Source organism: Chlamydotis macqueenii, chromosome 3 (genome assembly GCF_036417535.1).
Source record: "Chlamydotis macqueenii isolate bChlMac1 chromosome 3, bChlMac1.mat, whole genome shotgun sequence".
In the NCBI taxonomy this organism is placed as follows: Eukaryota; Metazoa; Chordata; class Aves; order Otidiformes; family Otididae; genus Chlamydotis; species Chlamydotis macqueenii.
Genome location: NC_141558.1, coordinates 59629319 through 59655352, shown reverse-complemented (window position 1 = coordinate 59655352; position 26034 = coordinate 59629319). Strand labels below are relative to the sequence as shown.

The 26034-nt window shown below is 43.5% G+C and overlaps 1 protein-coding gene across 4 annotated transcripts in view; it reads right to left on the bottom strand.

Moving 5' to 3' along the window:
* Positions 1-23165, bottom strand: part of L3MBTL3 (L3MBTL histone methyl-lysine binding protein 3) — an 85078-nt gene extending 61913 nt beyond the window's left edge. The window contains exons 1-3 of one of the 4 annotated variants that reach the window (XM_086743654.1): positions 23086-23165; positions 13221-13332; positions 842-953 (exon numbers count right to left, since the gene is read on the bottom strand). In XM_086743654.1, the coding sequence (XP_086599780.1) occupies positions 842-953; positions 13221-13322 (214 nt within the window). In that variant the 5' untranslated portion in view covers positions 13323-13332; positions 23086-23165. Of the gene's footprint in view, positions 1-841; positions 954-13220; positions 13333-20532; positions 20590-21049; positions 21163-21778; positions 21804-23085 lie in introns of those variants that run through there. The other 3 variants (XM_086743651.1, XM_086743652.1, XM_086743653.1) reach the window with 3 other exon arrangements.
* Positions 23166-26034: the final 2869 nt, after the last annotated feature.

Below are 26034 nucleotides of genomic sequence, written 5' to 3'. Positions count from 1 at the left end.
GAATGCATATTTTAAAAGAAAATTGATAAAATATTCAATAAACAAGGAAAAAACCCTAGGTAGTTGCAAGTCATTACAAAACCAGTTATGAAGTTATCTTTCACACTCCTCTGTCATTGCTGGAGTCGGTATATCAAAATTTTCAGAATTTGTGATCACATAAACCAACTTTCTTTTAACAAAAAAGGTGTTTCCTTACATCACTATCTTAAATCCAGGAAACACCTTATTTGGTAGACAGATACTACAACTATTAGAATCTTCTCATTCAAGATAAACACGAATGGTTACTACACACTAATTTTAATACTGTAAAAAAGCACAGTCAGCAGGAGCAAGGCAACGGTGCAGACATACACTTGACATCAGTGGTAGCAGCTGAGCAGCAGCCAGTATCATATGAAGGCAGTTTACAGTGCATGGTCCTTCAGTCACAAATGAACTGTAGGCAGTTAGTAAAGCCTGTGGGCAGTCTGGAGAACCATCTCAACAAAAATAAACACCTAAAAAACTGTCAATAATTTAAAGTAAGAAATCGACTACTTTGCAAATTAGATACAGGGAAAATATTGATTCTGAACATAGAAAAAAATACTGTTAGTAAAAATTGTGGCTGTACGTCAGATGTTTAACAGTGGAATTATCTCCTTTTAACTTAAAATGCATTAAATTTCATACTTATTCACACTCCAGAAACAGTAACATCTTCAGAGAAACTCTGTGCATTAAAGCAAGTAAGGGTGTTGGGTTTTTTTTTTGGGGGGGGCAATCTTTAAAAAAAACTGACATATTAAAGAAAAGACAGTCTACCACAGAAAATGTTTACCACCTCTAAACTGACCTTCTTGGGCAGTTGGAACCATCCAGGTTGTGGTAGCAGTTGCCTTTTTAACACTTTCCATCTCAGTTTCATCTGTAATCACTTCCAGGGCCCCAAATTCATTCACTCTAAACTGTAAGACAAAATAAATGGCATAGAGCAGAGTAAAAATTTACTAAAACTCACTTATGGCTTCTTCTTGTATTCACCAAGATAGATTTTACATGGTGTACTCACTGTATTACCTAATTTCTATGTGTTTCTGCTTATCCTCTAGGAACAGGAAACAAGCCTTTCTTGTCTCCATCGAGCAAAATGTAAACTCATTTTGCTATCTAAAAATATTCGTCTGCAATAGATATTGATGGAGATGCCTCCATATGTAGATCGATACCCAGTCACTCAGTATTTTTGTCGAGGAAAAAGGAACTGAACATCAAACACAAATGCTTCACAGAGTACAGAAATTTCAGCATCCTCTGAAAACACAGTACTTCTCTGCTGTAAAGTGCACATAAACAAACATCTTAAGGCAGTTTATGAGCTGTTTAATTACACGCTGAACGTGGTATTACTGTCAGCCAGAAGCAAGGCTCAACAATATCCCACATGCTGTGCTTACACAGGAGCACCGGGAGTTACATCCATCCTGCTGCCAGCAGAAATGCATCTTCCAAACGCCGTAATGATTACAGCACTACCAGATGAAAATAAACTTGAGCTTCCCAGTCACTATGTGGCTTGCAGGCCCAGCTGGTTACATGGGTTGAACTCAAGGCAGCGTTTTGTTCCTGATCATCTGCTCTGAACAGCGAAGGGGTGTAACTCTCCAAGCTTTCCCAGAGTGGACAGGTGTCTAGCAGTGAGGTGCTCTCACCAATGGAGATGAACAGGAAAAATTACGCCTGATAGAGTCTTCCAAAGCTCCCCAGCGCCCACGTGTGAGAATATTCCTTCAGGGCAGCAGCATGAAGCCTGTTTCTGTTTCTCTGGTCAGGTAACTTTACCTTGGGAAAATGAGAAGGGGAACCATTGCCTGGCACTACGTTAATCCTCTCTGTGCCTCCTGAGGCTGTAGGATAAATCACTCCCACTCACTTTTGCACCCTGCTGTAGTATAGTACCAAACATAAGCCATCCTGACTGAAAGCAAAGGCGAGCCCCATGATGTACACACCACAGTAGCGTGTTTTCACTAATACAGTCCTTGCAGCCCCAGTATTTGTGAAGAGTCACCAGGTTCAAAGGAATATGAGCAGCTCAGAAAAGAGGGGAGGGAGAGGAAGAAAAGGAGGACCTCACACAGTCATATGACTTCTGGAGCCAAGATTTTTACTTGTGATCAGCTATGCTCACAACAGATACATGTGTGGACGAACTGTCGATAAATCCATCTGTACTGAAAGATCAGGAGTTCAGCTTTGAAAGGCAACCTACTGCAGTAACACCACGTGCTCACACTCCAGTTTGCAGACAGACATTCACGCTGTTCCACCCAAAGGGAAGCAGTGGAGTTACCATTCAGAAGAGGATCCTTGTGTCTGATGGCTGACTTGCACACTCAGCCTGGTTCCTATTTTGGTGAAGCTCATTTTTGCTATTGGTGCTCTGCTGCCTCTGCAACAGGTGGAGGCCAGAGGGAAAACCTTCCTTGCTTCCAGGAGCTCCAAATCTGCAGAGCTGGCCCAGCAAGCAGGCCAAAACACAATGCTGCAGCCCACCCACCAACAGGTCAGAGGGAGGTTACTAACCCACTTCTGGAAACACTCTCCTGCACCTCCATTCAATATCAGCTGGAACACCCGTACACGAAAGGTATTTCTGAAGAGTCCAGTTAATAGCTGGGATATTTCTGCACGACCCAATCGATGTTCAGCCCTGACACTATGCCTATGTTCCTCCTCCACTCGGGCCTCCCGTGGTAAGCATGGACATCACCCCAGACAGTGCAGCCACCTTCTGGCTTCAGAGGGCTGACTGACAGGCATCCAACAATGACAAACAGATGACCGCAGGGAAGGCTGCTCCCAGCTGCCCTTTCACTGGAGGTTGTTTACGGCAGCGAGAGCCGAACTGTTAAGGAAGCAGCTCTTCAGTAGTCAGGCCACCGCGCTAAGATGGGCTCAGGGATGGAGAGTCACAGGCCTTCAGTCTGGGCCTTCAGTCTGAGCTGCCTCCTCAGACCTCTAGATCTCCTGGTTTTGCCCGCAGCCTCCCCTTTATCAGTGTCAGAGGCCTCCAACTCCTGTTCAGATGCAAACCTGAAGCAGATATATCTGCTTTCACTCACTGCTTCCCCAGCTACAGCTTCAGCATTACCGTGCACGCTGAGCTCCCCACAGCTGACCGGAAAAATGCCTCACACCTGAGGAGTCGTACTCTGGTTTTAGCTGGGGAGGAAAAGCCATTAAAAACTTGTGATAGAGGTTAATTGCTTGAAAACAGGATAAATATGTACAGGGCAGCATGCTACACAAAACCATCACAGGATAAGAGCTGCCAGAGCAATGTGCGAACTGGCGTCTACTGTTGGAAGCACGACAGAAAAGGATCTAGATTAATGGTTGTTCACGTGTCCATGAAAAAATTCAACACTTTTGCAAGCCTCTTCTATTTAGAAAGTAGGCGACAAAAAAACTAAACATAAAGTTTCTCTCATAGTGATCCAAGCTAAAATATAGTAAGAGCAGTCCTCCCACATACTTCCCTAGGTGTCCTGACAGTCTGGAAGATCGCAGCAGGTGAGGGAAAATTCACAGGGAAGGAAACAGTGCCATTGAGCTAACTTCTGAGGATGGATCCATAGCTTTCAGAGAAGTAAAAATTTGTTTTTAAGTCACAAACCTGCTTAAGTAAATACATAAATTTGCATTGGATGAAGGGATTTTCCTTAAACCTGTCTTCATCAAATCAAATAGTAAAATTCCCATTGATGGAAACAAAGTCAGGCCATTACCAAGTACTTTTAAAACAATCTCGCACATTTCAAGTTACTGCAGTTCTTTTAAAACAAATATACCATAAACTGAGTTGGCAGGATGAGTCCAGCTGTTAGCGGACACAGAACTTACTTAGCTGCCTTGTTTAGCAGTTTCCACAAGGATCAAAAGGGAATTAAACAGCAGTTTCCATCTAAACATCATTAGAGAGTCCTTCCACTCAGAGCTGAGACACATTTTCACATTCTCGGGAAATGACGCCCTGATATATCAGGACTTCAGCTTATATGACTGTTAATTTAATCCCCAGGAACATTTTAATACTCATCAACAAATAAAAAACACATTGAGGGAAATCAAGGCTTAAATAAATAATAATCAAACTTCATAAATACTTTCTGAACCATTTCTGTCTCAGAAATTACATTTCTTCAGAAATTACTATCAATAAACTTTTTTTAAAAAAAATTAAAACTGTATTAAAACTTACACAGGACTTGAACAGGTATTGTAAGCCACCAAGATGAAGCCTTTGTTTATTGCAGGCAAAAGCATCACAGAATATATCAGAAATGTTTCAGCTGCAATGAGAAGCAGCCAAATTTTCTGTTACCAGTGTCTCTACTTAAAGTCTGTTCCTGAATTCCTTTCTCAATAAACCTTCTTCTAACTTTCATGTACATTTATTCATAGTAAGTTTATATCCATTTGTTCCAAACCCAACGCTACCCTGTGGATTACACAGCTCTAGCACCCTAGCCCTTACTCTTGGGGTATATATTTCACGCAAGGAATTATCCTGGCCTTAATTTTATTAGACTAACCCTCCTGTTCTTCTTGTGAAAATGGTGCTCCATCTTCTTGATTTGCCCATCATTCTCTGCCCACCATGTGCTGGGCTCAACCATGGAAATTTCACTTTTTCTCAGTGAACGTGACTAAGCATAACACTGCAAGTGGACTTCCACTGTCCCTCCTCCAGTGGCTTTAGGACCTTTCCATTCATAATGAAAGTTCTTTGCCTTACCATGCAGGCTGGAAGGCACTCTGTAGTTCTAGGTAGGGGATGTTATATGTTAAAAGAGCTTCTAGTTCTCTTTCTCCACATTTCATAAAAATACTCTGTGTGTTTGTCACTACACGGGGTAAAAATAAATTTGCAAACAACACAGAATGTCTACCATATTGCAGATTAATTCTTAGAAACTCAAACCTATTAAGAAGAAATACGTATAATCTAGTTTCAAACTAAGTCCCCGTGGTTGCATGCATCTAATTCAGAGCAACAAAATCAGACTATCTCCATCTGCTGTTACTTGTGCCCCTTTTAAGAGTGTACAAGATCTTACCAGTACCCACAGAGATCAAATCAGAATAAAGACTACTACTGTTTTCTACAAGTTAAAAATATTATTTGAAAGAACAGGCAGAAGTAAAAAGGAAAGAAAAGGAAGAACAACTGAAGTGCAAAGGACAAAAAAAAAAGAAGAAAAAATCCCATGCATCTTCATGCACGGCTTTAAAATAAACCAGAAAAAACAGCCAACACTACCATCTACTGGGCAAGATAAGGACAAAGTTCATTGCAGCAAAGAAAATTGTTGATGCATTCTGACAGTAACTTCAGGAATAAAACTCATCTTGAACCCACAGCAGTGTGACTGTGGACTAGCTCAGAAGAAACTTGCAAAATCTCTATTACCCAAAACAGAAGTAAATTGAGTAAACACTCTTCCCACCTATGAAAGTAACTATACTTCAGGCAGCAGAGCTATACAGCAGTCAGTCAAGAGGACTGACACCTAGAACTCCATGGATACAAGCCAAAGAACTACACTCAGATCTCTGGTTAGCAAACTTATCATCCCTCTTGATTTTAATCACAGTGATTTCAGTGGGACTGCTCAGATAAATCAGAGCCTTTCTGTCATCTTACAGCTCCTCTTCTCTTTAAAACAAAGGAATCACCTATAGGCACTGTATTGTCCCACCACATCCTGCTACATGCTGAACTATTTTTTACATATTATTTAAGTCGAATAAGTTAGTAAATGCCAGAACTTGTTCCAGTCAACCACTCTCCTCTTCTGTGTGCATGTGATACAGTCTTTACATGCACGTATTTTTTTTTTCCACAGAACCCCTGCCCCAGGCAGGGGCTGGATAGCATTCAGAAAATGAGGCAGCTGTTGAGTATTTTTATACTCCGTCTTCAAGCAGCAAAGCCAGTCTTATTTACTCTATACAGTTTGAAAGCAGAATTACTGTTTATTTTCTTAAAAAAAAAACCCCACTGAAATAACAAAGAGCATGTATCTAAAAAAGCTTTAGGCACTCCAGCAATTACTGCTACAATGTAGTGCAAAGTAATTCCTGAAACAAAACCTCTGTTCGCAGACACTTACAAAATAAAATAAAAAATATTTCTTCCTAGCTCTTCATCCTTGCGAGTACTCTGCTCCCAGCTTATTTCAAAGCACTCTGTAAGCACATGACCCTGATGCTTGCCTGGTCACACAATTCTGCCTCTTTCAGGGATGCAGAAGGTTAGGGCAACGTGTCCCTGCACCTGGCTATTCCCCTTCTTTAATGATGAGAAGGGATCCTCCCTGCGCACTCCTGCTCTGAAAAGTACAGCAAAAGACAACTTAAGTAGGATCCCAGGCAATTTAAGGGCTCCCTAAAACATAATCAGCAGAGATTAAATTCCACACCACGACCAAGGGGCAGGGGCAGATGCCCTCTCACTGGAATGATGCTGTCAGCATGAAAGTCAAGCACTTCAAAGGATCCTTGATTGCTTTTAAGATGCCTCAGTAACACTGCAATAGGCTAATCCAGAAGTAATGAAGAATAGAACAATTTGCATCCTAAAGGAAACATTTTTCCTATCTGGGCAGGCACAAGCAGGAAAGGATTACTATCAAATTACAACCTTCAAAAAAAAACGGAAAAAAATTAGGAACATTATCTGAACTGAAAGCTTAGGTACCATTAGAAAACTTATACCTTTAGCAAGAGAGGCTGACATTTCCTCAGTCTGTCTGCAGTAACGTGTGTATCTACTTTATTCTTAGACACTCCTCAAGCTCTTCCAATTCCCTCCCCCTCCACCCTGAGTACTCAAGAATTATCTTAGTACCAGGGGGCTTCTCCATGATTCCTCTCCACTGCAAACTCAGTCTGCCTTATTATCTCCACTTGAGTAGGAAATTGCAGCTAAACAGGCTTTCTTAAGGTGACACATAAATCAGCGACACTGCCAGAAGCTGAGGCCTGTCACGACAATGCTTACTGATCCAGAGGCTGACCTATAAAGCAACCCTGGCTCAGAATTATTTTGACCAGAATATTTCTAAAAACCCATTTCTTCTCATATCTCAGGGGTAACTCAAGCAAGTGACAGATAAAAAATGAATGGCTACTAGCCAACGTTTTGGTTCCAGCGAGTTGTTCAGCACCGCACAGGAAGGCTGTGGTGGAAGTAAGGGCAGCGCCAAACTTTCCTGTGTGGGATTTACCTGCATTAATCACAAAACTATTCCTTTTCCTTCCTGAAATCCTCTGCCCAGTTATTTGCAAGTCTAACAGCATCTACAGTAAACGACACAGTAGATTTTGTGGTAAAACAGCATGTGGTCACTTAAGTAAAGACTCTACCATAACTACACGAGGAAGTCCAATTAAAGATCCAAAGGAAAACATAATTCCAACATTTCTTGGCTTTGGAGTTTTGGCAATTTTAACAGTGAAATTTTCTTTTTGCTCTTTTTTTTTAAAAAAAGGTAAAATCATTTTATGACAATGCAGAGGCTTAACCAGAAATCTACAGTGATGAAGCACAGCATGAGCTAATTAATTATATTACATTGCAACAGAAGAAAGTTACTTCCATGTGGAAAAGACCAGGCCACTTGGTACATCTGCTGGGGCTCACACATGGTCAGAAAAAGTCTATTCTGCCTTGCTTTCTCCCCGCTGCGTAGCTACCCCTTACCAGCCTCCCTGAAGGGAATCTATCTTTTCTCTGGAATAACACCTTTTGACTGGAGGCAGTGATTTAACCAGTCCCCAGTAGTTGATGTTTCCCACGGACACCCTCAGGGACTCTCCCCCAAGAGAGAAATGCCTCCCCAGATTCAATGCAGCACATGCCACCATGTGAGGATAGAAACAGCTTTGCACTAAAAAAACACCGTAGTTATTGCCTGAGACACTACCAGTATTTCTGACATACAATCATGTGAGGGGGGGGGGAAGTTGTTTTGCAAATGTTAATTATCTCAAGCAAGTTTGAACATAATTTCAGAACGGGCAGGTGGAAGGACGCACTTTACTGCCTTGAGTTGCTGAAGCTACGCATCCAGAAACACGGCACTCTGAATCACCGTTACCTTCTTTACAGCGCAGCTGGGAACACCAAGCGCCACTGACCATTATTCCACCATTCATGTTCCACTATTATAGTTAGTTTCCTAGGATATTAGCTGCCCAGCTTTATTTACAGGTTAATTTCTTCATTATCAAATCTATTTATTTATTTATTTCCAGTCAAGTGCAATTTGCAAGCTGGAAATAATGACCAAAATTCTGCCCATGCAGGATGTAACAGCTCACTTTCCAAACACAAGCACTAGAAAACTCATTACGAAGTACTTCATAAACTTCTGTCACTGCAGTAGGAAGTGACTGTAAATTACTACAGCTTTTCCAATTTAATGAGTACATTTAAATCTTGAAGTGATGGTGTTACTGCCTGCACTCAGCACAAGATTTAAAAAAAAAAAAAAGAGAAAAAAGGACAAGTATTTCACATTTACATTCACATGATGCAGAGTAACTGGTAAGCACTGATGTTTTTCAGATGAGCATACATTACTTAGCCTACCACATGAAGGCATTCTGTAATTTGTAAACTATTTTAAACTCTACTGGAATTCAAGTTTTCTGTTTTATTTAAACATCTTGAAAGAACTCATATACAATGCTAAAATTTTTGTTCTCCATCTTTGGTGCATCATACTGTACAATTTTTAATTCTCCCTATCCCCTGTATAATTTGAAATTCTAGCGTTTTCCACAATCACTCACTATTTATCTGTCACATTGCATGCTCAAAGCAGTGTTCAAGAAGTATTAACTATTTCATAACTATTTTTGCCGAACAGTTTTAACAAAATCTATAGGAGAATGTATTTCCAAAGCCTTCTCCAACTACGGGTGACAAAACTCTAACAATTAACACTGCACAAAATCACAGGAGAGGAATATTTTAAGAACATTTTCAGCATTTACCTGATGTGGAAAATGATGTAGACATAAGAGACCGTGACACAGCTGAGAACAGAGGCTTGGCATCTGACTCGGCTCCCTTGTTTTGATCGGGCTGGGAAGCGAGTGCCCCTTTGTGCAGCCTACCTCAGTTACGTCTGGTAGGCATGAAACTGCCCGTAGGACTTCGCTAACAAAAAGAAATAATGCAATTTCCTATTTCTGATCTAGTTGTTCTTCTATATCATATGAAAAGATAAATTTAAGCAATGGTAAGAAAATATTGAGAAAAGTTATTTGTAAACATCTCAAGCATTTTACACTACTTACAATAGTTTTTTAGCAGCTTTTAGAGGAACTTATATTCCCCAAAATGAAGTGTTCTTAAGAAGAATGGTTACTCAGACATACTTGTCTGATAAATCTGAGGAGGCTGGATATTAATATAGCACAGAAGAAAAGAGATTTCTTAAGATGTGCATATGTAAAAGTAAGCATAAAACTTTATCTTGCAAGCGGCAAAGACAAGCCAATGGCATACGACTTACGTGACTAAAAATAAGGACTTCAAGCAGGCAACTCCCTAAAACTTCTATAACAAAAAGCGGCATTTCAACATTTTGGCATACTTTTAACTTAAAACACGCACATACAGTACAGTTTACCAAATGTGAGTGTTCAAAGGCAATTTTCCCCAACATTTTATGAAGCCAAAAGACTAAATGTGAGAATGTAAGCAATACATTGTCTGCAATGAATAGTTCAGCTGTTGCTTATTATTTATTATAAAAAACCCCAGGCACTCTATTACCAAGCTGTAAAAAGAGAATCTGTGAATTTCTGCATCTTGCTACTACACTGTTTTGACCGGGTTTTACAACTGCATTTCAATGTAAATACATGGCAACAGCTTGGTATCTTTAGTGGAACAAGTCTATTATAATTTTTGAAAGACATGCAAGCTTACAAACAGTAACACCATTTTCTTCAGGTTTGGGACACAGTATTAAAACTCCCTGTTATCAGGACAGTTGAGGTAAACCATCCACATTAACACTAGTCTGAGAATTTCACAAAGAGCGTAACATATCTTCCATGATCACATTTACAGTTTCAAGGGATTAATCACCCTTTTAACCATCCGTATTCAGAAGAAGCTCTGATTATTTCAATTATCTCAAAAACTTAGAAATCCTTACTATTCTAACAGCTCAAATTGTTTTGGTATCTATATAAACGCCTGGTCTTTCACTGAGTTTTGATGCTCCCTGGTGCAGTGAGCTCCTCAGGCTAATTCTGCATTGTTAGAAAATATTTTTCCTTCAGTTAGTGTTAGAAAGGCTCCATTTCAATTTTATCCAGTAAGCCCTTGCTTCTGTATTTAAAAAAAAAAAAAAAAAAAGACGTGAATGAGCTGCTTGGCCAATTCTCTCTGTATCTTTCATCACTCTGGGGACATTGCCATCGCACCTCTGTGTCTTCCCTAATGCCTGGACCAAAGAAAGAATCTCTGTTCAAAAATCAAATACCTGTTTGTTTGATTATAATAATAATAATCATCACCATAACCTCGGAAGAGCAACCTTAAAATGAAGCTCATACTTTTCTGAACAGGTCATAGTTAAGAATCTTCTTAAATGACTTCTTGAAGTTCCCCTCAGCTACACCTCCCAATACCTTCCCTTGCTTTGTTGGGAGGCTTTCCCATTCCTCTACTAATTAATGATCTAACCTTTACTTTGACTTTGTTTCTTTTGACATAGGCTAACCAGACCTGAAAAAAGCATGCACCAGTGATTTATACGATATTATTATATTTTCCTGCATTGTTCCCTTTTTTATTCCTCAAACATTTCCATATCATTTTTGCCTTTCACACAATGTTGCTTATTAAAATAGAAAGTAATTTTAAAAGCCTGGACTTTAAAAAAAAAAAACAAAACAGAACTGGTCAGGGATGTGGAGGCTGATGCTAGCCTTGGCAGCAGTGACCATGAGACGGTGAAGTCTGAAATCCCGAAAGAAGTGAGCAAAACAAATACTGAAATAGCAACACTGGACTTTCTGAGAGGCAGATTTTGGCTTATTCAGAGATCTGCTTGGCAGGATCATACAGGAGACTGCTTTAATGGGTAAGCAGACCCAGGAAATCTGGATATCTCTCCAGGGGACTTCACACCATGAGAACGATGCATACCAGTGTGCGAGAAGTTAAGCAAAAGTGGATGAAGGCCAAGGTGAATGAACAAGGGACTCCTGACAGTTCAAGTGGAAAAAGAAGTATGCAGAAGGTAAAACAGAGGAAATGTTACATAGAGAAGGTATAGAGTGATATTGCTGTAGTGTACAATGATGGAATTAGGAAATCTAAAGCTCAGCTGGAGAAGAAACTAGCAAAAGCAACAAGAAATGTTTCTGTATGTGTACAGGAAGCAAAAGAAAATTACCAAACTGGAGGGACTGGCTGGTACACCGAAGGGTAGCGTTGCTACTCAGAAAGACCTGGACATGCTGAAGAAATGGTCTAACAAGATCTCATTAAGATCTACCAAAGCACACGCAAGGCCCCGCGGCTCGGATGAACAGCTGTACACACCAGTACAGCCCAGGGGCTGGCTATTTGAAAGCAGCTCCGCAGAAGAAGACCTGCAAGTTGAACATGAGTCAGCAAAGGTGGCCATGAGCATCCACAGCCACTTTAGCAAGAGGGTAACCAGCAGGTTGAGGGAACTGGCTATTCCCCTTATTTAATACTGATGAGACCGTATGTGGACTACTGTTCCCAGCACAAGACAGACACTGACATACTAGATAGCAAGTCCAGCGGATGTCCACCAAAACAAGTCGGGGCTGTAGCAGACGACATGCAAGCAGAAGCTGAGTGAACCTGTTTGTTCCATCCTAAGAACAGAAGGAGAGATTTTACTGCTGTCTTCTACTAGTTAACGGAAGGATACAGAGGGGGTGGAGCCAGGTTCTTCTCAGGTGTGCACTGCAAAAGGCCAAGAGGTAACAGGCACAAGCTGCAAAAAGGGGAATTCCAACAAAGTATCCATAAAAGGAAAAAAAAACACTCTGAGGGTGGTCAAATGCTGCAACAGGTTGCCCAGAGAGACTGTGGTATCTCCAACCCTGAAGACAACCAAATCCGTACTGAACAAGGCCCTGAGCAACTTCATCTAGGTCAGCCTGAGGTCTGGGTGCTCAGAGGTGGTGTCCTGGGGTCCTTTCCAAAGAAAATAATTCTGTGAATCTATTACATGGTTCTGTGTTTTTAAAAAACCCCAAAACACACTTGCAACACGCATGTCCTGAATTTCAGACGTTTTTTGACTCTTTACTTCAACAACAGAAATTGTATCAGGCACCAAGGGATATAAAGTTATATTAAAAACCACACATTTTCTTGTAAGATTCCTTTTAAAAAATAAACTACGAGAAAACCTCATCAATATTAGTCTAAATGGAAAAATAGGAAAATATTGACTATCATCAACAGCAAATAGGTGTAGGAAAGTCTCTGATAGAGAAACTGTATTTTTAGCTAATGCAGCAGAGGACATCTGACGACAAAGTAAAAAGTATCAGATTTAAAAAAAACAGGTAAAATATTTGGAAAACAAAACAGAATTATTGTAATTTACTTCAGTAAATACTACCAGTGTGAAAAATGTAATTAAAAGTACTACTCCAACATCAGTCAAATTTCTGAACTATACCAAGTTCAGAAGCACTCACTTTATTCATTTTTCTAGGCACCCACATGACGAAAGCACAGCAAAAATAAACTATTTTTACAAATAAAAAGAACTAAGAGTATGAGGCTGTGAGAGACAATGACAGGATAAAGATTCTTAGGGATATCATAATAAAATGCTCTAGGTGGACAGAATTTTCACACTTAACTTTTGAGATTTCTTTTGAATTTTGTGCACTTGATTACTTCTGTCTATATAGTGAGGCAGTGCTAATTTATGCCCTCCTTCGGGGATGACGGCTGGCTGTGCCAGCACCAGAAACCGAATCAAGAAACTCCAGAGCTAAAAGCTAACAGACTAGAGTCTCTTAACTCAGAGCTGCAGATCCATGTTTTATTCATAAAAGCAGATACCTACACACCAGCTTGTGAAACTCGTTCTTCTGGCATTTAACATTTTTATTTCGTTTATTAAAAAAATTGCATATCTTACCTTTAGGTCACTTCCCTGCAAAGTACCTATGCCATCCTTCCAGTCCATAGCACTAAATACATCAAACTCTTGACCATTTCCACTAGCAGCAGATTCATTCATGATGCATGTACTAAAAAAAAAAAAAAGAAAAAAAAAAGTATTTTATCTGAAAATGCTGTAAGTGGTTTAATACTTACATCACTGGACATGTCTTCAAACACATTTCATAGATTAGTATCAAAGGCTTCCCTCAGCGTACTGGCCATGTGGACAACTGATGACAATGCTGATAATATAGAGTAATGTAATAAAAACAAGGGGAAATCTTTTGAAAACCTTAAAAAATAATTCCTGTTTTCTACACTAGGAGGCTATTAATGAGGCTGTACTGCAGAGAAATGAAACAAACTGCAAATACACTGACATGGGGAAAACACACCTTAGGTACACCTAAGAAAAACATTTTTTCTGGGAAAGGCAAGATGAGAGTGCATGCCCACAATAAACACATGAAGCAGTGACTAATAGAACTGCTTTTCCTTGACATTGGATAACAAATTAAAATTTCAAAATTAATTAATTTTAACTGTCTGACTCAGGACACTCAAACATTCCTCATCTGCTTCCATACAGTTTCACTAAATTTCGATTTGCATCTGTGACATTTATTTACAGCTAGAGAAGCACAAATACACCAAAGAAAACTTTGCAAGACTTTATTTTACTGGATCCCTCTGTTTCAAAACAGTGAAAGGAGAGGACAAAATATTTATCTTCAGAAACAGCAAATCTGGACATCCTGTTCTGTGGCAAGAGTTTATCCCAAATAATTTGCACACGCAACAGAAGTATACACCACCTGGCTTTGGTCCACCACTTGTCACTGCCACAAAGACGGTACCAGTTGCATTGAACTGCAAATGTTTCTAGCAGCCAGTTGTGACTGCCACCAACAACTTCTCTTCCACTTCTTACAAACCCAGCAATCTTTAAATCTGTGGCCTGGCACCTCATTTACTATTTGTCCAATGTGAAATCTGACTAAATAATTTTCTTTCTGAAGAACAACTGCGTTATGCCTAGCAGCTGAAACAATCTGCAGCAAAACTAGCTCTTCGGTTTGTGAACTATTAACAGAAGCTCATATCTTTCCAAATTTACACTTTCCGAACTTTTTAACAAACACTTTCTAAGACTCACACTCTGTCTGCAGACTGCAAACTTTTGCTGCAAGTATCAGTAGTTGAAAATCACATAGGTAGAGAGCTTCCTCGGTGCCTGACCTCATTTCCTATATCAGCAAATATCTATTAACACTCTCCAGAAATCAGGAATTTCCACCAAAAAAGGCTGACTGGTATTTGTTCACTCACAGAAAACAGGAAGAGATGCAAACCAAGCAGATGTAAACTCAGGTCGCCTAAAAGCTTTTTACTGAAAGTCTGAGGAGACAAATGCTTAGCTAGTTAACTCTCTCGTGTGAAAAATAATTGAGTTTAACCATTTTTTTTCATCAGAAAAATTGTACCAATCACCACCACTACAGACAGATACTACTCTGGTTTTGGGTCCGCAATGTGGACTCCCTTGCATTTCTCCTTGGTTTCCTCCTCATTTCTAGTAAACTATTGAAAACCCTAAGGAACACCTTACTCCACGAGTACTTTTGTTTACACTACAGCCACTACACAATATCAACAGGGTGACAGGAGCTGGACCTCTGTCAGTAACCACTGCTTAGGATGAAAGCTTCTGCATTCCCCTTCCTTTCATACGACAGGTAAGGTTCACAGAAGGCTCTTTGAGAAAACTTCACATGGCAAGTTTGAAGAAGAACCACACGATTCAATGTCTTCTCCATCTAATTTCAGTAATCTTCTATGAGAAAGTATTGAAAACCATACCGTCAATGCGCAAAAATTCATTCTAAAATATGTCAATAAATCTAAACAAATTCAATGGAAACTGAGAAATTCCCCAAAGCCACAGACCTTAACTTTTACAATCAGCTTCTGCAATACAACATGGATGATCTCTGTTTGACCCGAGAGCACAGTACATCGCAGAGCTCGGTACATCACAGAGCTCAAGCCCCTCAAGCATCCAGCCTTCCACACCACCACAGACCAACTCAAGAAGGCTTCCACCATACTGAACTGCAGCACGATGGCAGAGGCGCAGGCCCTCTATCAAGAATAGAAGACCCAGGCTGCTAAGGAGTAGCTGAAAAAGTGGATCTATCCAGACACTCGTGAAATTTCAAGGACACAAAACATGCTGGTTTAAGCACATTGGTGTAACAAGCTCCCCGCGATTAGCCTGGCTAAGCAAACACAAAGCTGTGCTCTGTATTAATTGAAGTTTCTAAGTAATCTTAAATTACCACCCTGTTTAGAGGACACTTCACTCAACGCTCCTGTGGTTTATTTATTATAGAAAACACGCTCCAATGGTTTCTGCAGAAGGCATGACAGAAGATGGGAAAAGACTTGGGAGGCTGCAGGGAAATGACTCCTCGCAGTGGCCACTGTCCCACAGAGTGTGGAGCTGCAGACAGCCGCTCCATCGGATGCTGCCATCTCCGGTAGTGCCACTCCCATTATAGACACGCTTTGTAACAGAACCAGTTGGAAAAAAACTGACATGGGGGAAAAAAAATCTTAAGAGTCTAGCCTACTTAGGCAGGATGTAAACTGTGAAAGTAAAAAAAAAAACCAAAACTGTTAACAGAAATGCTCAGAGCATATTTCTCTCAAGAACACATACAAATTTTAACTTAATTACACCTAACAAAGTTTCCTCAGGTAACAATCAGTAATAAGATATATTCTATTATTTGATAAGGTATTCATTATTGTTTTCCTTTTCAAACTAACTCAACATCAAAGGCACAATATGTGTCTTCACATTCTCCAGCCTTCAGAAATGTTCTTGGTGCAGATGAAAAGGTCACAGGGCAATGCAGATAGAAATCAATTTACCAGAAGGAATTACATTTAACAAAATATGCTTCCAGCTTTGTTGAGTTTGAACAGATGAAAGATAGGGCTATATCCCTCTACTAATGATAATAAGGAGGGAGATTGAGAACAATTAAATTGTTACAGCAATGAGGTACTAAAAAGGATGAAATCATCACAATATATACATCTAAATCACGGAACAAAGAAAACTACAGAAAGTCTTATCTACACATTTTCATTTTCTTCTTGAAAGCACTGATGCAGTTCTTTGAACTAGTATAACTCCTTCCATAATTATTTCACTTGCCGTCATTCCTGTTGCTACAATTCCCCAAAAGCAGTAAAAATACTGGATGAATAAGGGGCAAAGTAACTGGTACCGTCCCTACGCCTGTCATGGAATTCCATCTAAGGCAAGGACATAACAAGAAGAACCTGGGACAGCCATCTTCCAAAAGCACCTCCAAAATCCACTATTAGGGATGTAACTGTGTCTCAGTCTCCACAGTCATAAGCTACAGCAATTATAGAGGAGTGTGCTGCATGTTAATATTTCAACATTAACTTTTGCTTTAGACATCTGCAATAAACTCATTAAAATAAGCAAGCATATAAAAATAAGATTAGAAAAACCTTCATTTTTACCAACTGGATCAACAATGAATGAGTACCTCACAGAGGAGATACTTAATGAGAATAACAGAACTGAAAATGAGGTATTTTCATCTGGTGAAAGACTCTCTAAAGATATAAAGGAAAGAAACAGGAGAGAATATGCCAATTAAACTCACAAGTAGTTTTTGAAATAATTATAGGGTTATGTACTGAATACATCAAAAAGTAACAACGGCAGGATTCTTTCCTTCAGCCAGTGCTTTACAAACTACCTGACATCTACTCAAATTTTGAAAACCCAAGATGCCACCTGTGAAATGTCCACATAATTTCCAACCAGCGAGGCCAACTAAATACCAGGTCACTGGGCAGCAGAAAGGAGATTTCAGCAGTAAAGCCACCAGTCAGCACTGCCAGCTTGGCACAAACTGTCTGTGATAGCATGTCTTTTCTTTTTATGCATCCCTGTGTATTTTTATTTTTACTATTGAGGATTTCTGTAGCCACTGCGACAGGACAGCCTAGCAGATTTGCCCTGTGCTGGCGCTTTCTCTGGCCGACAGCTCCTGTGAGGAGAGGCAAAACCGACCACGTGGACCCGGAGGAGGTCCCGGCAAGTGGCACCAAGGGTGAGGTCCAAGGGACAAACAGGGGTCCCAAGGGAGGCGATATCCTTACGGAGTCAAGCCATGGTCCCTCTTCCCCACAAGGCTAGGTGACACCAGCACTGAAACAAAGGCAATAGGTGAGTTTTTTTGTCCTAATATCCTTGATGGTTATTTTGGCCATCTCCAAGGAGGAGGTAGCTTGGCATAGCACCCATGGGCTAAAGGGACACATTCTCCCTACAGGACAAATCAGGAAAACAAAGTGGATCAGATGGTGACGGCTCAGTGTACCAGAACTGCAAATACACACTAACTTCTAGACACCCAGGGACAGATGGATACTTGGCTTCAGCTTTATTTAACGTGTAAGAATGTGAATAGTACCAAGGCCAACTTGCTACACCGCCAAAGCCACAGGAAGCAGAACTACCCCTCGCAACGTAAGCTCCCTGTACTTCAAACAGACCTCCTATCAAGCTTCATAGCGACAGGAAAAGTAAAGCCAGCTGACTGCAAAGCCACCGGGGTGAACCCTGCTTGTCTCTTCGCACACCTCTCTTTGAGCTTGTGCACCCCACACCGGTTTCTTTCTCATTCTTCATCTTTTTGCACCTGATTCTTCACTTACAGAAAAACAACCACAACAGGAACAGTGCAGGAAATGGTAAAATGCTTTGAGGCTCTCCACCACATTTTAATATGTGCTTTGTTTTGTACATGTTTAATGGTTCCATTATTTTATTGTTTCATTAAAAGCAGTACCTGCAGATTACACATTTCCTTCAAAGTCTCATTTTTTGTTGTTTAGGAACTACTTTACCAGTTCTGCCATGTTTCTATTCTGTGTGTTGAAGAGCTGTTTGAGTAAATTTCACTATTTTGCCTGTCGCTCATGAGGTTTATTACAAGTAAGTTATTTGCAAGCTGAGATATAGCTTATACACACACTCACAAAGAGACCACAGTTTAAAATTCTTTGCTAGTCTTAACACTTGTAACAGAAAATGAACTAGATTTCGTATTGATGATGTCCCTTTGGCATTATTTCCTCGCATCTGTTGCTACACTTCTGCCTGTTCGGCTTTCCAGTGGTACTGTGTATGCTTGTTCCTGCTTCACCAATACATCGGCTTAAAACTTTTTCCTCACAGAAAGAATCTGACCACAGATGCAATGCAAAATGCTGTGAAGCCTGAGTCCGCACCAGTGCTAAAGGAGGTTCACACTGGCCTCAGCTGACTCCGGTGTCTGTCAGCAAGCTAACACAAGTATTGCCGTACCACTGCTAGAAACTGGGTAATGCTGTTGCATACAGCCTTCATCTACTACCTCCCTTTCAAACATCCACAGAACACCATAATAACAATAGTTACCCAATACCAAAGCTATCCCATCGCCTAATGAAACTTACCACTGACAACTTTCACCTTGTTTAAAAAGAACCTGTACCTCACGCCAAAAAAAGTATTTTGCAACGCTTTCACGATTCCCTCTATTTCTGTTATTGTCTGTGCAGTCCTGAGTGGAATTTTAACCTCTTCTGATAGTAAGACTTGAGTATAACAACTCTGAAATCCTATTTCTTAATTTCTCTTAATTCCTTCAACTAGGCACAGAAAGCTAGAGAAAACTTTTATTTGTGCCTCCTTTCCTCCTCTGTGCAGACACCTCCTTGAGAAGAACTGTGACGCACCAAATCTTCACACTGAATACCACCTGACCTATTTCAAGCTGTTCTTTCTTATCCCAAGTTAATTCAGTATACATCTGAACACTCTTTTTGTCTGCCTCGTGCCCTCCTCTTCCTCTTCTGCCAGTTCTTAGCAGCTTCTGCGAGCTCCGCTGTCCTTAAACAATTAATTCACCTTTTTCTAGCTCCTAACTATATGCGGCAGCTTACTACCTTTATAGATTTTCCCTTCTCTCCAATTCATACAGAGTTTGTATTTCCTGTTGTGATGAGCAGTCCTACTACTGCAGCACTAATAAGCTATGGCTACACACACGCTACCACTGTCTTGATTAAGCACCAGGTAATCACTGGTTCCTCACACCCATCACTCACAATCTATCATCCTACTTACCAGCAGTATTTAAAAAAAAAGTAAATGGAATAGCCCACAAAAAGTCTCTCTTCACAGAATATGTGATGCCCCGTAAAACTGAACAAGTCAGAGGGAAAAGACTCATCACCTAGTCATTTTCTCAAGCTACCGGAACTTTTAAAAGCAATGCTCTAGAAAAACTCAGCAAAGTGAACATGAAACACACACCACAGCAACACACAGAGTTCACTACAGTTGCCCAACTGACAATGAAAACCATCCAAGAAGATGAATGCTTCAGCCACCTTTCCTTAGAGCACCATTTTCATGGGAAGACCAACTGGACCACAGTCAAAACCGCTGGGAAAAAAAATGAGTACCCAGCACCACCCAGACCTAAGCGGAGTGCTTCACTGCCTTCAGACACTATTTCAGGGAGTTTCTCTCTTACAGATGTTCATCTTACAAACTTCTGGGAATGTGGTAACTTCCTTGGTAATAAGCACTAGTTTCCTAAACAGCTTTCAAATTTGCATTAAGAAAACCGTGTTATGATCCTGAACATAGACCATTTCCTAAAAGGACACAGGCTGAAGTCTTGGTATCTCGAGTTTTATTTATGCTCACTCCCTGATTTTTAGCACCCACGACTGAGCGTACAATCACGAGCACAGAGAAAACGGAGACACGGTCGGTCCAACGCCCCTCGGCGACACAAGGGAAATTAAAAATGCAACAGAATAAAACTGAAAACGCAGCTCCCGCTCCCTCTCACTGTAAACCTCGCTCACCCCGCGCCGTTGCGCGCAGGTAACTGGAAGCAACGGCAGAGGCCGTGCCCGCACCGCCCGGGGAAGCTGCCGCATCCCCAGGCCCCTCCTTTCCAAGAGGCGCTACTCATCGGGGCTCCCCGAGCGGGACGAGGGACACGCGCTCCCCACGCAGGCCCTGGGCCGGGCCCACCCGCGGCCGTGGCGGTGGCGGCGGCAGGCCCCGCAGCCGGCCCGGCCCGCTCGCTCGCTCGCCCGGCGCGGCAACCGGAACGCGGCGGCGAGGCCCGGCGGGCGCGGCCGCCGCTCCCCGGCAGCCGCCGGCCTACCAGCAGAGGTCCCTCCGTGGCCAGTTTTGCGGCGTGTTTTTGCTGCACTTGAAACTTTCTGGAGAAAACCCGGGCTCAGGTCCGCGTCTTCCCCAGAACCACGGAGACAAAAGCGCCCGCCCGTCCCTCCTCCTCGGGAGGGAGCGCTCGGGGAAAGCGGTTCTCAAGCCGCTCCGTTTCTCTCCTGAATTTGCCGGGTGGTCTTTTTTTTTTTTTTTTTTCCTTTCCCGTCGCCCCGGGCAATTAAACCGAGCGGGGGACGAGTGGCCCCCCTGGCCCGGCGTGGGGGCGAGCGCGGTGCGGGCGGGGGTGGGAGAGGAACTGGGTGTTAAGTGTTCCTGAGGAAGTTGCACAACGAGAGAGGGACTCCGCTTGTTTACCGGGTCCTTTTTTTTTTTTTTTTTAAACTCTCACACTCCCCCCCCCTTCCGCCCCCCGAGACCAGGATCCGGGAAAAGGAGGCTGTCTACGAGTGGAAACAACAACAACAAAAAAAGAATTTAAAAAAAAATGTTACCTTCTCCTCCCCTCCCCCAGCGCAGACGAGGAGGAAGGGGGCAAGCTTTTTTTTTTTTTTTTTTTTTTTTTTTTCCTAGGGGACTGCGGGGGCTCGCCCTCCGGCCGCTCGCAGCCGGTGTCGGCGCATCCCTCGGCGGCGCAGGCAGCCAGTCCTTCCCGCGGGAGGGGCCGGCACCCGCCGCCTCCCCGGAGGGCTCGCCCCCGCCCCCGCCCCCGCCCGGCCCCGCGCTGCAACTTTTTCTCTCACGCTCTGGCGTACGCCCGCTCCGACGGGGAGGGAAGGGGAGGAAAAAACACACGGGGGTGGGGAGCGGGCTCGGCTGCGGCCCCGACGCAGCGCCCACCTCCCCGCCGGGCGCTGCCGCCCCGGCGGCCTCGCCCCGGACCCGGCCGGGCGGCCGCTCCGCGGGAGCGCCTTCCCGTCATCCGCCGCTCTCCCGCACTCCCCCCCCCCCCAAAAAAAAAATCGCTTTCCCCCTCCCCCCGCCGAAAAACCACCGCCACACACACACGTTAGCGAGAACAAGTGTGCCTATATCCTGTTGTTATATGCACCGGCTGCAGAGACGGGGAGGGAGAGGCTGGCGGGGGCCGCCGCCCCCCCCCCCCCCCCGCGGCCGCACTTCAGCCCAGAGCGCGCAACTTCACTGAAAAGCCGCCTCCTATTCCCTACTGCCCCCCCCCGCCCGCACCTCGCCCCCCATCCGCACCAAAATACCGCACTCACGGGTATGTGCGCTCACGCACACCGCCGGGCCGGCACGCAGCGGCCCGCCCCCAGCAGCCCCCCCGGGCCAGCCCCCGCAGCGGCGGGCAGCCCACGGCGGGCAGGGGCCGTTCCCCCGCCGCCTCCCGCGTCTGCCGCAGCGAGCGCCGCGCACGCACCGCACACAGGCAGGAACTGAGCACTCGAGCAAAAGACTTTTTTTTTTTTTCTTCGCCTCTTTAAGAAAAAAAAATTGCTAGGCGCCTTTTTTTTTTTTTGGTATGTGTATGTGTGTGCAAACTTTCCCCAAAATGGCGGAAATTGGGAGATGATTATATTTTAAATCTCTCTCGCACACAATCACACAAAGTGCAGGAGCGACGGAAAATACAAACTCTCTCGGCTGCGCGCTGAAGAGGCCTTCGCACACGGGGACCCACGGCACATTCAACCGGTATATCCCGGCAGCCGCCACCTCTCGCCGCTTCCGACCGAAAAAAAAAAACCCGGGGCTTTTTCACAGCCCCCTCCGCCGCGCGTTGCCCCCCAGCAGCCCCCACTTCTCCCCGTCCTTCAGCCTGTGTGAACAAAGAGCCGGGGTGGGGGGGGGGGGCTCGGGTGGCAGCGAGCCCCCTCCCTCCCCGCCCGGCGCTCACATGCACACCCGTGCACACCCCACGCACACCCACACTGCCGCTCCCCCTCTAAGCCCCCCCTCACCCCGCCGCTGCACCCGCATCACATTGTCCCCGACAGCGCGGCGGTGCCCCGTAAGTGTCATTAAATGGAGCCAACTGACGCGCTCATTGGTGGGGCAAGTCTGCAAAATGTCTCTCCCCTTCCCTTCCCCCTCCCTTCGGAACCCCCTTCCCCCCCCCCCCAAAAAAAAAGGCCGCCCCCCAACACATTTCCGCAGCTCCCACCCTCGTATATATAGCTATGTACATACACATACGTGCGTGCGTGCCTGTGTATGTATATACACGCATAGCGCATATATATGTATCTGTCTCTCTCCATGTACTCCCTTCATGTGTTTGGGAAGAGAAAAAGAAATACCAGGCACCTCTCTCTCTTTCTTTTGTTCCTCTTTCACACTCGTACAGTTATGATTTAGTGAGATCTCCGGTGCCCCGGCCGCTCCCCAGCCACTTGCGAGTCACTTGCCCACTTTCCCCGGCATCAACTTCCATCCTTTCCGCTCGAGGTGGTGGGGGAGAAGCCCCCCCCCCCCCCCCCCCGCCTTCCCCAGATACGTTTCGTAAGGGAGGGAGAGGAGGTGCGTCTCTCCCTTTATCTCCCGCGCTCTCCCTAACTTTCGCTCTCACCTAAGGGGAAAATTAAAACCCGTCACCGGCCTCCGCCGCCGCGGCTCCCTGTGCGGCTTGCGGATGAGATCGGAACCCGCCGCTCCTTACCCCCCCAAAATTCTCTCTTTCTCCGTCTCTCGAGTAGTCCTGACAAATATGGTCCAGGGCTGCGGGCACCAGTGAGCATGCGCCCGCCGAGCCGGGGCTGGGGAAAGGGGAAACGGCCGCCGCTGCTGCCGCCGCCGCTCTTCCTCCTCGCCCTGCGCGGCCACCGGCGGCGGTCATCGCCCCTAACCAAAAACACAGCCGCCGCCAACGGCTCCGACCGAGGGGCATCGTCGTCGTCCCCCCTCGGTTTACTGCCGACGCCGGAGGAATAACAAGGAGACTTGTGCGGCGGCCGCGCGCTATTTTGGGCGCTTTCAAAAATAATGCACTTTTGGAGAGGGAAAGGGGGAGGGGGTCTGGTCCTCGGCAGTCACCTCGCCAGGTGCTGGGGAGGCGGCGCGGTGGGCGCCGGGAGGCCGAGGGGAGCCTCTCCGGGGGTCCTGCCCCCCATCCTCGGCATAACGGGGGCAGAGCTGAGGCAGCTGCGCCTTGGGAAAGGGAAGCGCGGGTCCCGCCGGCTGCGGGGGGTCAGGGGGCACCCGGTGGAGGGGACCATCTGAGAGCGGGCAGTGTGGGGCCAGGCGCCTCCTGCGCCCCAGAAATACGGGGTTCATCCTGCGTGTCGGTGCTCCTTATAGCGGGCCTCGTCTCCTCTGCCACCCAGCCACTCCACACCTTAAAAGTAGTTTCAAATGTGCCACCTGCCCCAACTCTCCATCGTTGTCCTGTGCTTGCAAAGAAAAACTGTCTTCAGCAGTTATTTTCTGTCACTTCTTGGTCAGAAAACAGTCAAAATGGAATGTTTTTGGTATGTGGGGAAGAACTTTTGACAAGGGCAGGTAGAGATAGGACAAGGGGCAATGGCATTAAACTGGAAGAGGGTAGGTTTAAGATAGACATAAGGAAGAAATTATTCACTATCAGGGTAGTGAGGCACTGGAACAGGTTGCCCAGAGAAGCTGTGGATGCTCCATCCCTGGAAGTGTTCAAGGCCAGGTTGGATGGGGCTTTGAGCAACGTGGTCTAGCGGAAAGTGTCCCTGCCCATGGCAGGGGGCGTGTAACTGGATGATCTTTAAGGTCCCTTCCAACCCAAACCATTCTGTCATTTTATGGGGTTGGCCAGGGTGGACCTCCTTCACCTACAAGGAGTTCTGTTAGGCAAAAGAATATTAAGCAAAATAGAGCTACACAAGGCCTAACTAGACTGGGGAAGAGGGAGGATGGAGGATTGCAGTCAGTTGTATATATGATACTTTAAAAAACATGGAGAGATACATATATATAGTTGTAGGCAAAGTATAAAACAACAAAGAACAACATCTTAATTATACTAATCAGAAATATTTTTTTCAGACTGCAGAATATTTCCCTAAGATGACTCTGTACCTAAAAGCAAAAATTGTCAAAGTGAATTTTAAATTTGGAATAAATTGGCATGTTATTGTATATCTCTTAAGATAACCCTTAAACCTCGATACATATTTGTTAATCTCAGTAATTATCAAGATCCAAACTTTCTCTTGATTTTATATGGACTTCCTTCTGCAATTACAGTGACAACTTTGGCCCAAATTGCTAGAACAGAAACACTGATAAATAATAATAAATATCCAAGAATAAATATCAGCATTAAATAACAATAGGAAAAAAAATACATAGCAAAAATGCTCACCTGCAAAGTCAGAATAACTAATAAAGTGATTTATACAAGATCAAATACAACCTTTTTGCTATTATGGATATACACTGTGTTACAGTAGTGTCCCCATGGCAGGGACAGCATTGCACTGGACACAGGATAGAGGTGGTCCTTCTCTGACAGGAGAACTTCTCAGTCTCAGCTTCCATTCATTTGAGTATTTACTTAAGAATGTGTATTAAACTATCTAAGAATCAAATTTGACAACTCTCCTCGGTTAAACTATGCCCATGCTCAAACAATTTAGACGTGACTATACTTAGATTTTGCCATGCTATCTTGAGAGTTTCTATTTATTTAAATTAATTTTCTCACAGCAGTAAAATGGGGCTCACGCCGAAGTGTTTTGCAGGATCGGTGCCCACCAAGCGCAATACATAGTAGTTATTTTATGATGAACATTTCTCACACCCCTTCAGCTCAAATGGCATTGCATATAGGCTGCAGTTTTCACCAATGAACATATGTTCATTAGAAACTAATTACAGAAAATAGTATTAACCTAATTGTAATAATTAATGATAATATACATTTAAACTCTTCTAAAACACAGATGCAAAAAAGAGTAAAGGACAAGAAAATTCCTACTTTCCACCAGTGAACTTCTAGTTGAGGAAATTTAGGGGTTAGAAACAAAGAATAAACTGTAACTGAAGTCATTCAGTGCTTCTCTGAAAATCATTTCCCAATATTATTGAAATGTTATTATGCAGATAGTTGCCAAATAACTAGATTATTCTATTGTAGCGTTAAATTAGCTAGGCTTTGCAGAAGACACTTGAAGAATGATACAATTTGGTGCTCTTCAAAACTCTCGACCTGTACTGATTATTTCTTCAGATGACATTGAGGTTTTGGGGAAGGGTGTACCATGCCCTGTTACAAAGATGCATTTCTGAGAATACAAATGATGAGTTATCTGCAGTTATTTTGTTTATGCTTGAAAGACTTTGTCCCTTTTCCTTTGAACATCTTAAAGGGAAGCACAGGACTTGTAAAACCCTGTTGTATTCTAATCCATCTAATCTACTTGCAGAAGTCGTAGGAGTGTAGCCCCTTACCAAAAATGATGACATGGGTGGAAAAGGTCCTTGAAGGATATCTATCGGAAGTTGAAACTGAAACCAAGCATTTGAACCAGACCATAGCTGCTTTATT